The sequence below is a fragment of the Pseudopipra pipra genome, chromosome 2 (assembly GCF_036250125.1).
Source record: "Pseudopipra pipra isolate bDixPip1 chromosome 2, bDixPip1.hap1, whole genome shotgun sequence".
Classification (NCBI taxonomy): Eukaryota; Metazoa; Chordata; class Aves; order Passeriformes; family Pipridae; genus Pseudopipra; species Pseudopipra pipra.
In genome coordinates, this window is record NC_087550.1 from 62498841 (window position 1) to 62513261 (window position 14421).

General features: G+C 38.0%; 1 protein-coding gene across 11 annotated transcripts in view; it reads left to right on the plus strand.

The window, feature by feature from the left end:
* Positions 1 to 14421, plus strand: part of FNDC3A (fibronectin type III domain containing 3A) — a 118978-nt gene that overhangs the window by 91532 nt on the left and 13025 nt on the right. For all 11 annotated transcript variants that reach the window (XM_064647266.1, XM_064647268.1, XM_064647267.1 and 8 more), the window contains 7 exons: positions 2714 to 2888; positions 3513 to 3599; positions 8597 to 8735; positions 10411 to 10479; positions 11800 to 11918; positions 14015 to 14120; positions 14212 to 14387. In XM_064647266.1, the coding sequence (XP_064503336.1) occupies positions 2714 to 2888; positions 3513 to 3599; positions 8597 to 8735; positions 10411 to 10479; positions 11800 to 11918; positions 14015 to 14120; positions 14212 to 14387 (871 nt within the window). The remainder of the gene's footprint in view (positions 1 to 2713; positions 2889 to 3512; positions 3600 to 8596; positions 8736 to 10410; positions 10480 to 11799; positions 11919 to 14014; positions 14121 to 14211; positions 14388 to 14421) is intronic.

Genomic DNA, 14421 nt, shown 5'->3' on the forward strand with positions numbered 1-14421 from the left:
TGGTCATCAGGTGAAGTGGATTAACGTGGCTAACAGTCACACTACTGGGGCTCATCACCTCTAGAGCAGACTGCTGGTGTCCATGCTAACTAGTAGCACTTGGACCTTGAAGTCTTGTGTGGCATAAAAATAAGATTTCCCTAGCCATCAGCCTAAAATTGCTATTTTGCATTTGTTTTTTTAATTCACTGTTTGAAATATTATGAAAATTGTGCTGCAGCTTATCAGAGTGGTGTTTTTATAGTGTGAAATAGAGGATGTGTGCTTTGTGTCCTTCCGCTGGCAGAAGGAGGTGCTTGAAGCAACAGTGCCTGCTTGGACAGTGTTGAAGGACAGCATAAAGAGTAGGGAGCCAGAGCTGAAGTCATAACTCATGCTGGGCAGAAGAAATCTTCTGGAGACTATTAAGTGTGGGGAAAATACAGCTGGCTTGGGAGATCTGAGGCATGTGTTGGGAGGCTTTGGAGAGTACTCAGGGAATGCATTGCATATAGTGCCTGTTCCCATGTCTCTCCTTAAGCACCTGCTTTGGGCCACTGTCACTGTCTGAAGACAGTATAGTGGACTAGAACAACTGTTGGTGTGCTCTGACAGTCTTTTTTATGTTACTGCCTTCTGGATGATGTTCCTGTAATTAATTATTCTCTTTAGTCTCTCCTGGACTTCGTCTTGATGAGATTTAGTTGGAACTGTTAAAAATAAAAACCGGGAGGGACTGGCAGTTAACCAGGGTCCAGTGCTCAGGCTCTCTTCCTGTTCCCCTTTGGCATCTGAGTGTAAATGTATCCTCTAGGAATAGCTGCACATATTACAAATTCCTCCAGTGTAAGCTTTGAAGACACTGATCAGTTAAGCACCCTTCTTAAACTAATCATGCTGAATAGATTTTTAAATCAGTATTTCATAGCCTTGTGAAGATGTGCTTTATTGTCTTCATGGTATTATTTAATTAAGAAGTCTCTTGAAATAATGTTTATTAGCGTAGAGTGCCTGTTTATTCCTTATAAAGAATGTTGAGAACATTAGGCATCTGGAGACAGAATTTTGTCTAAATAATTTTACCAACAAGAACAGATATTTTATCTTCGAGTTACTAATTTTTAAATTTAATTCTAACCTCACATGAAACAGTGGCTAAAGAATACTTGGAAAATAAAATCTATTTTAAAAAATGGATAGTATTGTTGTACTTCTGAGGAAATTGTTTAACAGTCATTCAAGTGTGGGTATGGCTGGAACTCTTCGTTTGTTTCAGTGTGTTTTGAAGTGGTTCAATCAAGTAAAGAGATTAAATCTTTTTAAGATGTGAGATCTTTTACCTTATATCTGCTTGTAAGATATAACTCCTTCAGTAGTTTGTTGTGAATAGAGATAGACATAATATTTATATCAAGCCTCTCTTAATGCTTTCTCTAGACTATCTATAAAATTGCTGACCTTTGTTTAGTTAATGTACTGTAGGCATCAAACAATCTCTATTTCAGAGATTTTCTTGCTTGTGATTTCTTACAAGGAAAAAAATTACTTTTCCAACAAATTTAAAAAGTTTTCTCATTTTGCACTTTTTCACTTCTTGCTTGACAGTATTTGACAGTCTGCATGTCCACACAGGCGATATGTCAACTTTGTGTGCTATCAACACTCTTGATAACGTGTTGTCTGTAAGATTATTTTTTTAAAACATCAAAAGTACTTTAATGCAGACGAAAATTTACAGTATGTGCGTTATTATAATGTAGGTTGAGTAAGAGGTATCTTTATATTGAGGTTCTTCAGGCAAGTCAGGTTCCAACAGGAGCTATTTAACTGGTACAGCTGTTTGAGCCGTATAGAGGATTTCATTTTCAGGGCCTCCTGATGCTCACTTAGGTAATCCCTAGCTTTCAGATTAAAATTAGACATTTGTAATTTAATTGTAACATTGGTTTCATATAGTTAAAAAACCTAGATTAGCTTTAGGCCTGTGAATGTTTCTTCAGATCTCATGTAGAAGCAGCAAATGCCACCTGAGAACAGATGGGTTCTTTTTAGTATAGCTGGATATGTTAGACCATCTGTGCAAGCACAGTACCTGTTTAGTGACTTTTGCATCCCTCTGTTTCACATGAGGTCTTTTTATATAAATTGTTTGTGTTTTCACCACAAGGTGTATCTAACTGTCATCAGATAAGGTTAACAGTTGTGTTAGAAGATTCACTGGTGTACAGTCTACTTCATTTGTTCTGCAATAAGATTTTCATATTATCAACTCTTAAAGTAGCTTAACACTGAATGGGACTATTACTCTATTTTTCTGAATCACTAGAGAAACTAGTACTTCAAAGTAATCTTGGAACACATAAGCAAAATTTGTTTTGAGGTCTTCCCATATACTCTTTCATGCCTTCATGTTTTCATTTTGAATAGGAAGGACACTGTGGTATTAGTATATTATTGCATATAGAGCTCTACTGTTTTAGAATACTGAGTTAATATGAAAAAGTAAAACATTTTGGTTAGCAAAACATTGAAAATCTTTCAATTATGAATATGTTACCCTTGTTCAGATGTTTTGTTACTGACAGACTCATGGGCAAGTTAAGTCATCTGCATGTACCAGCTTGCAATTTCCCATTGTGCTTATGTACAAGAAACTGTCATAACTGTAAGAATTTTGTTTTTCTAGAAATAATTATTGTGTTTAGTTAGTTTACATACTGTCTGTTTTAAACAGTGATTTTAGTGAAGAAGTCCTGTATCATACCTCAGGCACTGCCCCAACCACACCAGCAAGTCCTTTGCTGATTAATGCTGGAGTTACTTGGTTATCCCTTCAGTGGACAAAACCCTCAGGAACACCATCAGATGAAGGAATCTCATATATATTAGAGATGGAGGATGAGAACTCAGTAAGTTTAGAATACTTATTCTCAATAAGAAAAGAGACTAAAATGTGTGTTTGATACATTATTGTACTAAGTGTAATAATTATTACTTTTGATAGAATATTCTGCAAGGAACTGTATTTTCTGAAATAAGGCTAATGACTTGCCATTGTTGTGACCAAACCACATAGCTTTCTTCTTTTTATTGTGTTTAGTGTTATTAAGCCCAATTCCTCCAAAGACATTTAAATTACTTCTAGCTTTGTGAATTTGTATGTGAAAGTTAAGCCTTATAAGAGCTGGATCAAAGTAATTGCATCATGAAGTGTGGTCCCTCTAGATGTCATTTCAGCCTAACTATCTTTGTTTTAAAATTAATACTGTTCTACACTTTAAAAGTTTTAGATATAATTTGTGGTGATCCTGTGTATGTTTCTCTTACTGTTCTTTTCTCCTCTTCTGATTGGAAAATGGATAATGAATTCACTCCTCTCAAAAAAAAAATTTTGTGTTTACACAATGAAGGTGCACTCGTTACTTTGTCAGAAAGCATAACAATTACAGTTTGAAACAGTACTTATTTGTATGAAGTACCTTACATCCTCTGGTCTGCAAAGATGTTTCAAATGATCCTATTTAATTCTGCAGGGATATGGTTTCAAGCCAAAATATGATGGTGACGATCTTACCTACACAGTGAAGAATTTGAGGCGCAGTACAAAATATAAATTTAGGGTAAGATTTTTTCATATGTTTGAGTGGGTTTTTTTTGTACCAGAGTAGCTTGAGATTGACTCAGAACTGGAGAGGGCCTTTTCTAAGGAAAACTGAATTCAATGCCAGTTTCTTACAATTTCAGTCTCTTAAAACTATCGTCTGAACACCTGCTTCATTAATTGTCTCTGTAGAAGGAACAAGAACCTCTGTAAGGGCACAATTGCAGATACCTTGAAACTCCAGGTCATAAGTCCATGTTCTTAACCAGTTCGGGGTTTTATTTGGCTTTTGTATTTCATATACATGGGTAGTATTACTTAGTGTAGCTATGAGGTTCTTTGATAGACTCTAAACATGTCTAAACACAGTTGGGATCATCAAAAAAAATTGTTAGCAAATCATTGATATTACCATGGTGCTGAGCCCATTCTAACAAGTCTTGAGGGCTGAACTTGTTAGGTTAGTCTGGCCTTGGGTGTGGTTAAAAGCTAAAAAGAAGCATCTGGCCATGGGAAGGTGACCAAATAGTCATCAAAGACTACAAGAACCTTTTTAGGACATGCATGGTTGCAGTTGGGAAGGCTGAGGATCAGTTAGAACTGAAATTGGCCTGAGGTGTCAAGAACAACAAAAAAGGGTTCTTCAGATATGTGAGCAGTAAGCAGAAGCACAGGGAAGGCATACAAAGGCCCATTGCTAAACAGGACTGGGAAGCAAGTTACTAATAATGCAAATAAGGCAGAGGTTCTCAATACCTTCTTTGCCTCTGCCTTTGCTGTCATAACTGGATCCCAGATCACAGAACGAGGTAGCTGTGACAAGGCTGAACTTTGGTCTCTTGGAAGGACTCAGTCCTCTCCTGGATGTTAAGAGAAGTGGCTGACATTGCTGCGAGATCACTATTTGATCAGATGTCCCTGGTGACTGGAAGAGGGCAAATGGGAAGAGGGCATCTATAAGAAGGGCCCAAAAGAGGACCTAGGGAACTACAGGCCCATTAGTCTTACTTCAGTCCCTGGAAAAGTAATGGAAAAATCCTCCTACAGACTATTACAAGCCAAACGAAGCAGGTGATTGGGAAAAACCTACACCAAAAGTAAATCGTGCCTGACTAACCTGATCACATCCTACATCAAAGCAACACTTTCAGTTGTCCCAAAGAGATCAGTGGATTTTCTTTACGTAAACTTCAACAAAGCATTCAACAGATTCCCACAGCCTTCTCCCTGGACAAAGTGGCAAGATACAAACTGAATAGGTAGTCCATGAGATGAGTAGAAAACTGGCCCCACTCAGAGGGTGGTGATCAGTGGTTTTTACTCAGGCTGGCAGCCTGTCTGAAGTATGAGCTCCTAGGGATCGATATGAGGCCCCACGCTGTTCATTTTCACAACTGATCTTGACAATGGGATTGAAAGCATCCTCACCAAGTTTGCTGGTGCTACTAAACTCAGTGGTCAGATGAATACATCAGAAGGAAAAGCCATTTACAGAGAGACCTGGGCAGGCTAGAAGAGTGAGGTAGAAAAACAGTATTGAAGTTAAACAGAGACAAGTGCAAAGTTCTGCACTTGGGTCAGAATAACCAATGAGCCCAGTATAGGCTAGGAACAGCCTTGCTGAAAGGGACCTTCAGGCAAACTGGATCCTGGTCTGACTCTGCAGGGGCATTACTAACAGAGATAAGAGCTAAGATCATCCCACTGTATTCAGCACTTGTTAGATCGCACCTGGAGAACTATGTCCAGTTCTGATCCCCACAATCCACAAAAGACCGACAGACTGGAGATGGTCCAAAGGACACAAAAATTATCACAGGGCTGGACAACCTGCCCTATAATGAAAGTCTAAAGAAATTAGATATTTTCTGCCTGAAGAAGACTCAGAGGGGCCTCATCACAGTTTGCCAGTACTTAAGGGTTGGCTGCAAAGAGGAGGGAGGTTCTCCCTTCACAAGGAGCCACCTGGATTGGACGAGGGGCAATAGTTGCAAGTTGCATCGGGAGAGGTTTCATCTTTATAAGAAAGAAATTTTTCACAGTGCGATCAAGTAATCACTGGAACAACCTCTCCAGGAATGTGGTGGAGTCCCCATCAATGGATGCTTTCAAGATATGACTGGACAGGGTGCTAGATAATCTCGTCTAGACTCACTTTTCCCTGAAGGGTTGGACCAGATAATCTTTCAGCTTCCTTCCAACCTGGGCTAGTCTATGTTCTTTGTCACTCTTGAACAGTTGCTCTTGGAACAAGGCTAAAGACATGTCCCACAGTATGAATCACAGAATCATTTAGGTTGGAAAAGACCTTTTAAGATCATCAAGTCCAGCTGTTAACCCAACACTAAACCATGTGCCTAAGCACCAAATGTACTCATCTTTGAAATACCTCCAGGGATGGTGACTCAGTCACTTCCCTGGGCAGCCTGTGCCAATGCTTGACCACCCTTCCCGTGAAGGAATTTTTCCGGACCTTCAGTTTAAACTGCCCCTGAGGCAACTTGAGGCACAGTCAGAATAACCTCAGCTCTGCCTACAAGGGAAAAATGTTGGTAGCTGTTGTCATACATAACACCTAAAATACTATTTCTTAAGGAAGAATTGGGAACCGTTGAAGAATAGTTTCTCTTTGCAATATGAAGGGTAACAGTTTAAGGGCTGGTTGGTTTGCTTTGAGTTAACACTAAAGCACACAAGTACTCCTTTTCAGATGATATTTTGCACTTCTGAACATGATATTGTTGGGGTTTTTACATAACTTAATATTTAAAGAATTTAAAATACACAATATGTTCCTAGCACTTATGGCCACACATGAATAGCTAATTACCTTGAAACTAGCTTTTGCAGGACTTGGTCACAGTCTTCCTTTGAAAGTAATCTTTCATGTTAAGCATACTAATTACTAGTAAATTTATAGTTACTTATATGTTCTAAGTTTCTCATTAAAATAAAAAAATCAATGTTTATTCCCTATTGTTATTAGCAAAACAGTAAACAGAAGTCTCTGTTCGCTCATTCACAGGGCATAAAGGAGAAACAAATGTTGTGTTAATCAGGTCTTTAATTTTTATTATACAGGGAAAGACTTAATTAGTAGTAATATTCCTTAAGGCTTTTGAAAGAAGCTTTATAACCATTTGAAACCTTATTATAATAGGTAAATGCTAACTGCCTGTTTAACTTCATTTGTAAGGACAAAAAGACAAGGAGATGATTATTAATCTTGTAAAGTGTATCAGGAGACTTACTGTCTGAGAGACATGCTAGCTCACATTTCCTTTTCTCAGTCTGTACTAACATCACTGCTCTTATTTTGATTCTGCTCATTTTTAAAACAAGTATAAAAGCCAAAAAGACTTTTTTTTTTTTTTAGGTTGTTTAGCTTGTTGCTAAACTAAACTAAAAAGTTAAGAATAGCAGGAATTTCATTTCCTGGAATCATAGAAAAGTCTGGGTTGGAAAGGAGTTTTGGCAATCATCTGGGTTAAATTTTTGGAGAAAGCAGGGCCTTAGGTTAGGCAATTCAGGCCTGTCTCAGCCCTGTTGAGCTGAGATTTCAGTATTTCTGGCAATGGAGATTCGCCCATTTCCCTGGGCAGTCAGTTCTAATGGTGATTACTTTCTTTTCTTAAATCCAGCTAGAATTTTCCCTAACCCATTTTGTGTCTACTAACTCTTGTCCTGTCATCACAGATCTTTTGAAGGCAGTATCTTCATCTCTTCTGTAACTATTCTTTCGCTATTGAAAGGCTGTGATTAGATCCTTCTCAATTAAATTTCTTTTTTCTTAGGCAGAATAAAACTACTTTTTCTCCTGTGTCAAATTCTTCAATCCTCTACTCATCATGCTGGCTCTCTTCTAAACTCTCCAGTTTCCCAGTGTCTCTTGAACTGAAAGGACCAAAACCAGACACAGTATTCCAAGGATGGCTTGAGAAGTGCTGAGTAAAGAGGCGTAATCACATCCCTTGCTCTTCTGCCTAAATTCTTGCTGATGCAGCCCCTGAAACAATTTGGGTTTGCTACTGCAAAGATGCCTTGCTGATTCATTTGGCTTGCTCCCACCCAAGGTCCTTCTCAGCAGAGCTGAAAAAAACAAAAGCTGGCTAGCCAGTCAGACCACAGACTGTACTGGTGCTGGGTTATTCCATCCCAGGTGCAAAATTATTTTTGTCCAAAGCTCATACAGTTCTTGTTGATGCAGTCTTTCAGCCTGTCAAAGTCTGCATGGTGGCTCTTCCCTCCTACCTCTGTCTTCTAGTTTGGTGCCATATGCAAACCTAGGAGCATCACTCACTTCTGTCATCCAGAGCACTTCTAAAGATATTGAATAGGATCTGACATTGGATCAGCTGCTGAGGAAATCCCCTCTTAAGCAGCTGCTAATTTGCCTTCAAACCATTAACCAGCACCTTTTGAGCCAGGCATTCTGTCAGGTTTTCTACACCCATCATGTGGTCCATCTGTTCTGTCTGTGTTTTACCAGCTTGTCTACATGGATGCTTTGGGAGATCATATCAAACTAAAATTAGGGTAGATGATGTCCACAGCTCTCCCCCATCTGCTGAGCAAATTGTTTCATTGTGCAAGGCACTCAGGTTGGTTGAATGTGATTTACCCTTGATAAATCTAATTACTTTCTTGTCCTTCACATGCCTGTAATAACTTTCACGACAACCTTTGCCATCATTTTCCTTGGGACTGAAGAGTTTATATCCCACTTGCTGTTGATAGTACAACTTACCCATATAAACCCTTTTTTATCTCTGAATGTGTTTCTGTAAAAGAAGGTACTATACTAGTGTGAGAGGGATTTTTTTAAGGTTTGGGGTTTTTTCCCAGGAATTTGCATGCATTTTTATTTTCAGTGTAGTAATTGTCTAACTATGGGACTAAATAACTTCTTGTGATAATTTATTATGTATCTATCTGTCTAAATACACATCTAAATTAAATTGTCCTTACAATAAACAGGATACCACTGTGTTTATATTATTTTATATATATTTGCAGGTAATTGCATACAACTCAGAAGGGAAAAGCAGTCCAAGTGAAACAGTGGAATACGTTACTTGTCCAGACAAACCTGGAGTACCTTCAAAACCCATGGTGAAAGGAAAAATTCATGCACAGAGTTTTAAAATAATCTGGGGTAAGAATGTTGTCCAGCTCTGTTTACAGTATGTCTTCTGTATTTTATATATCTAAAATATTTTATATATATTTGTATATAGAGGGTGTGGTTTTACTTCAGTAACACTTCAGTCAACTGAGCCATTACAATCCATTTTCATGGAATTAAGAAAAATACTGATTCAAAATTGTAAGACATTTTAAGAAATTATGTGGGAAAAATGATATACTAATTGTAATAGGGACTGTTATTGCAGGGGACTGCAATAATTACAAAAAAAAAAAGTGTTAATTGGTGCATTAAGAAGTTCTGTTTCTCCAGCACAAAAAGTGGATGACATTCTGGGTTTTTATTGAAAGAGAAGATCAAAGTTCAACACATGTTTTCAAAGTGTTTGGTTTTGATGGATAAGTGATTTGTTTGCTAAGGATCTTGAGAAACTTTTCCTTAGGCTCAGGGGTTTTTAACCTTACACTGTAAAATAGGAGAAGGTTAAACAGTACTGTGTGATGCAGTACTTTAGCAGAAAATCAGTTTAAAAGTTTATTTATTGTCACTTCTTACCTATTTTCATTTAATAGTGTGTTTAATTCTTTAATATAATTATAAGAAGGTTACTTGTAGAGTATAAGTAGTACTCAGGAGGTCCAGTCTTGCATCTTTCCAGACTGCTTTTCTACATCAGAATCTGATACTTTTATTGATGATATAATGTATGAAGTTATTACAAATACCTGATTTGTAAATCAAAAGCTACCTAAAATGTCTATTTATATATAAAACCTTTAATAGTCATTATGTTGAACAATAATGCTCTTTTTATGTGATAATTAATCCGATAACTTTATCTTTCATTTGGAGTAATTTGATACCTTCCAACCAAACAAGTGCTATGTGCTATATAATAAGTCTCATTTTATTTAGCAGGTGTGATATGAAATGTAACCCTTGCCTAAGAGCCAACATCATTTCATCCAGCATGTACATAATGTGATGTTTTGTCAGGAGTACTCTTCTGTGTTGAAGTATCATGCTGTCTTTATATTTGTTCAAAATGTTGTTTTTCCACATTATTTTAATTTTGCTTATTTTAAGTCATCTTTGAAAAACAGGATTATATGTCAAAGAAAGGTCTGTAGGTTCATATCTTGTATTAATACTGTACCAGTATTCATGTACCAGTACATGAATACTGTGCACTCAATTTCTAATGATGTATTAGAAGTTTAAGAGAGAAATTTTCAGTGTAGAACTCCTGACTGCTGATCCCAAAATATTTAGGGTTTTGAAATTCTGTCTAAATAATTTTGAAATATTCTTATGTACAAATCAGTATGATAATCTTTTCCTGTCTGCAGTCCAAATTACAGGACCATTAGGGTCTGAGTCCCTGAATCCATAATCAGGCTGCCTTCTGCAGCACTTGAGACTGAAATGTTTGCTGTGGCATCTCCCAGGTGCCATTCACGTGTCACTCTTCATCTGCAGAGTAAACAGTAGGGTTGTGAGCTGGCAGCTTTGCATAGCAGAGACTTGGAGTGATTTGCCACTGCCCCGAGCCTAGGATGCTGTCTGTGTAAATAAGCACCTGTTTCCAGTTGGCTGTTGATTTTTGCCTTTTGTAAATCCTTCCCAAAAGCTACAAAAGCATTTAATTTATCTTGCTTAGTTGGAATATTGCTGGTTTTTATAGATCCACCAAAAGACAATGGAGGAGCAGCAATAAATACATACGTTGTGGAAATGTCTGAAGGCTTAAATGGTAAGTATTAGGAGCATATGTTGGCATTCAGCTGTGGGGGTTTTTTCCTGTCTGTATGCGCCTGTGAGAAGAACAAAATGTGTATTATGACAGGAAAAGGTATTGCCAGGGACTGTCATCAAAAAAAATAGAGGCATATTGATGCTTGTGTACAAGTTCCTTTTCTCTGGTTTAGAAAGAAGATACCACAAAATTCTGTATCAAAAAAGATGCTTCTTGATTAACTTATTAATTAAGTGTATTCTCTTTTGGAAATTAAATGGGAAATTTTAGACATTTTAGGGCAAGAAGACGGACGTGTAGCTTTGTCTGTATGACAGATGAAAGAAAAACTAGTGCTCTATTTGTCACTATTAAAGGAGAACAATGAGGCAGCTGGGATAACTATTTTTGCTATTTGCCGTTCTGTCCTTCCATACAGAAAGGAAATTAACAGTATTTCTAAACTGGACATAAAGCCATCTTGCATATTTAAAAATCTAGACCTCGTATGTAACCTTTTTAAGTTCAAGAACAGAGTTACATTGAGAATGAAAGTTTATACTTCTCCAGTGTTGTGTCAGATTGAGACAAAGCACTGTCCTCAGATGTGATGGGAGCCCTCTCAGGGCTCTCACCTGTGGTTCTTTTGATACTTATTCTATCCTTTCCTTACTCCGTCACGTGTCCACACTAAGTCACTTTTGGAATGATGCATCCAAGCCTTTTGTGCAGATTTAGTGAGCTAAATGTAGTGTATTACCTTTTGTTCTCAGTCTTCTAAATTCTGTGATATATTGAGTTGTCGGAGACTTAATTAAAAGTCCCAGGTTCCCTCCTTAATCTCTTAAAAGAGAGAGAGACTGCAAAAGAGTTTCTGATTTAAGAATAGCAAATGAAATCAGTATTTCAGATGCTGCTGGGTCGTTAAGAAATACAGGAACAAACTTTATCAGTTGTAAACTGTAGTTACAGCCTGCAAAATGATGTTATAATTAGAAGTTTCTTTTCCATGGAAAATACTGCTTTTGTATCTTTCCCATTTATTCAGTTATGATGTTGAATGTGTTTGCTGGCCCAGTAATAATTATTTCATTAAAAATAAATTATCTTCTAGTTAAGGTGAATACCAAAGGAAGCTATTTCACTTCAACAGATTTACCTAGGAAACGCTTTATGAAATTATTGTATCTTCCAGGAAACTCAAAGCAAGTCTTAATTTCTTTTCCTATAAACATCAGGCACACATTTATTTAGTGAAGCTCGGATACCTGCTGTGGCTGGTACTGAAGTGGGGCAAATTACACCTTGGTTCATTGCACACTTATTTCTAACTTTCAGGAAGCAAATGGGACACAATATACAGCGGAGCTGCCAGGGAACATGTGTGTGACCGGCTGAATCCTGGCTCTTCCTATCGGTTACGTGTATATTGCGTCGGAGAAGGAGGACAAAGCACGGTAATAGGAGCTAATGTTTTTATTAAATAAATTTTCTTTCTCTTTAAGAAAATCTGGTCCATTAGATGGATTTAAGCAAATATTGTGCAGAAGTGTCTAACAAAATAGCCATAATTAGAACCTCAAAGAAGTTCCAGTATCGATGCCCAGTATTTCAAATTTCTGTTCATTTCTTAAAGAAATAAATGAATATTCTTTTCTGATACTGTATTTGGTTTAACATGATTTCTCTTATTTACAAAAACATACTATGTCTTTTCCTCTGTGATACATTAATAGAATGTCATTTATTAAGGCCTAACCCAATGTAGCAGTGTAAGCAGGGCACTGGAACAGGCTGCCCAGGGAAGTGGTCACAGCACCAATTATGACAGAGTTCAGGAAGCATTTGGACAATGCTCTCTCACATGGTGTGGATCTTGGGGTTGTCCTGTGCAGGGCCAAGAGATGGCCTTCCATGATCCTTGTGTATCCCGTCCAACTCAGGAGATTTTGTGATTCTGTGAATTTAATGTTTTCCCTGTGGTCAGTGGAGTACCTAGTCTGAGTAGCCAAGTCAGCCCAGCAAGCAAGGGAGGAAGTCTCCACTTAGGCTTTACAGGGTTGTGCCCTGTAGTCTCTTCCCATGCTATCTCAAGCACAATTAAAATATTTACATTGCCCTAGTTTTCAATATTCCCAAACAATTTGCTGTGCCATACTACGCACATTACATACACACACACTTGCACTGTCACTTCTGTGGTGAAATTCAGCTGCCAGTGCCAAAATGTTGTGCTGTATTCCTCTCCCTTCTCAGCACCAAGTGTAAGAAGCCAGCCCTGGCTCTCTACAGACTTCCAGCAGGGCTTCACTGTCCAGCCGGTCTCCTGAAAATCTTAAAGCCTTGTATTCTTAGTGTTGGCCATTTCTATCCAGCCCTCCCCCCTTACTATATGAAATGTATGTTTTCTTCCTCCACCTAGAAGTCTCCTGCAAAGATAACCTTGACCACAGCCACCTTGTCATAAGAATAAATCTGGTCTCCTTCAGTGCTGGCTTGCCGTAGCTCAGGGGGCAGAGGAAGGCCGTCACCAAACCACAAGAGCGTGTGTCTTTGGCAACTTTTACTCTGCCAGCTTACTTCCCCACAGCCCAACTCTATTACTTGAATAAACATTAAGAACCAAAGAGAAAATAACTTTCAGAAAGTCCTGATACTTTCTGAAGGTGTCAGAAATCAACAGAAGAACAGTAAAGAAAGATGTAATTTAACTCCTCTATCGCTTGTCATGGACATATGCCTCCTGAGAAACATTCTGGTTTTTAAGTAGCATCAGTTGTTCAGTGCAACAATACATTTCAAAGGAATTGAAAACCAGCAGAACTTCAAATCCACTCGTTCTTGAACATAGGCAGAAAGCAGTTGTGAAAAGGGGCTCTGAGATGCATTTCTTTTGTAAACTTAAAGACTTACCAACTTTGTTCTGTATCACACTGCAACCAGTAACCCCTCATCATCTCTGCTCGTTTCTGTCTGCATCCAGAATAGCCAGTTCCATCTGCTGTATGTTGTTATGCTATGCATTTTTGCCCAAATTTCAAATCAGAGGGGAAAGCTTGTTGCACATTAAGTATTACTAAGCAATGAGAAAAATGACATCTCAATTTTTTTAAAATCTCTTCTGATTGAATTTTCTGCCCACTTTTGATTTCTGAGAGGTTCTTGTACAGAAAGTATGCAACCCTTAGAGTAAGGGTTTAGAGCTCATTAAACTGGAGTTTATGGAAAAGAGAACGAGTTTACATTGAACAAGTCAAGCATCTATACTAGGTTTGTACTGATAATTAATCACTGTTTTCAATTCTACCCCTTGCATGTGTGCCAAAACACAAAAGCAGAAGCTAATTTTGCATATTGCATAATTAGTGTAGCATGTTTTATTTAGCTATTATGAAAAATACACCAGATCATTTAAGCATCTTCATGTATTTGAAGATGTGCTTCAGAAAAGGGAAGATCCTGTTTCTGGGTCAGTATTTGCCTTTACTTGTGGCATAATTGATAGTGCTTGTTTTGGCCTAGATGGCTTTGTTAATCTGTCTTTCCTTTGTAGGCATCTGATTCTTTACTGGTCCAGACACCAGCAGTGGTTCCTGGTCCATGCCAGCCTCCAAGGCTACAGGGTAGACCAAGAGCAAGAGAAATTCAGCTGCGTTGGGGTAATTCTATTACAAGTGTTAGTGATTGTAAGGGATCCAAATGTGTTAAGTGTTAAAATTAAATAAGTTTTTCTTTTTTCCTTATTTTTAGGACCACCCCAGGTAGATGGTGGTTCACCTATTACCTGTTATAGTCTGGAAATGTTTCAGACAGAAACTGATGAACACAGAGAGGTTTACCAAGGCTCTGATGTTGAATGCACAGTCGGCAGCCTTCTTCCAGGGAGGATGTACAACTTCAGACTGCGAGCAGCTAACAAGGCTGGGGTAAGGAGGCAGTCTGAAATGAAATTAGTTCCAG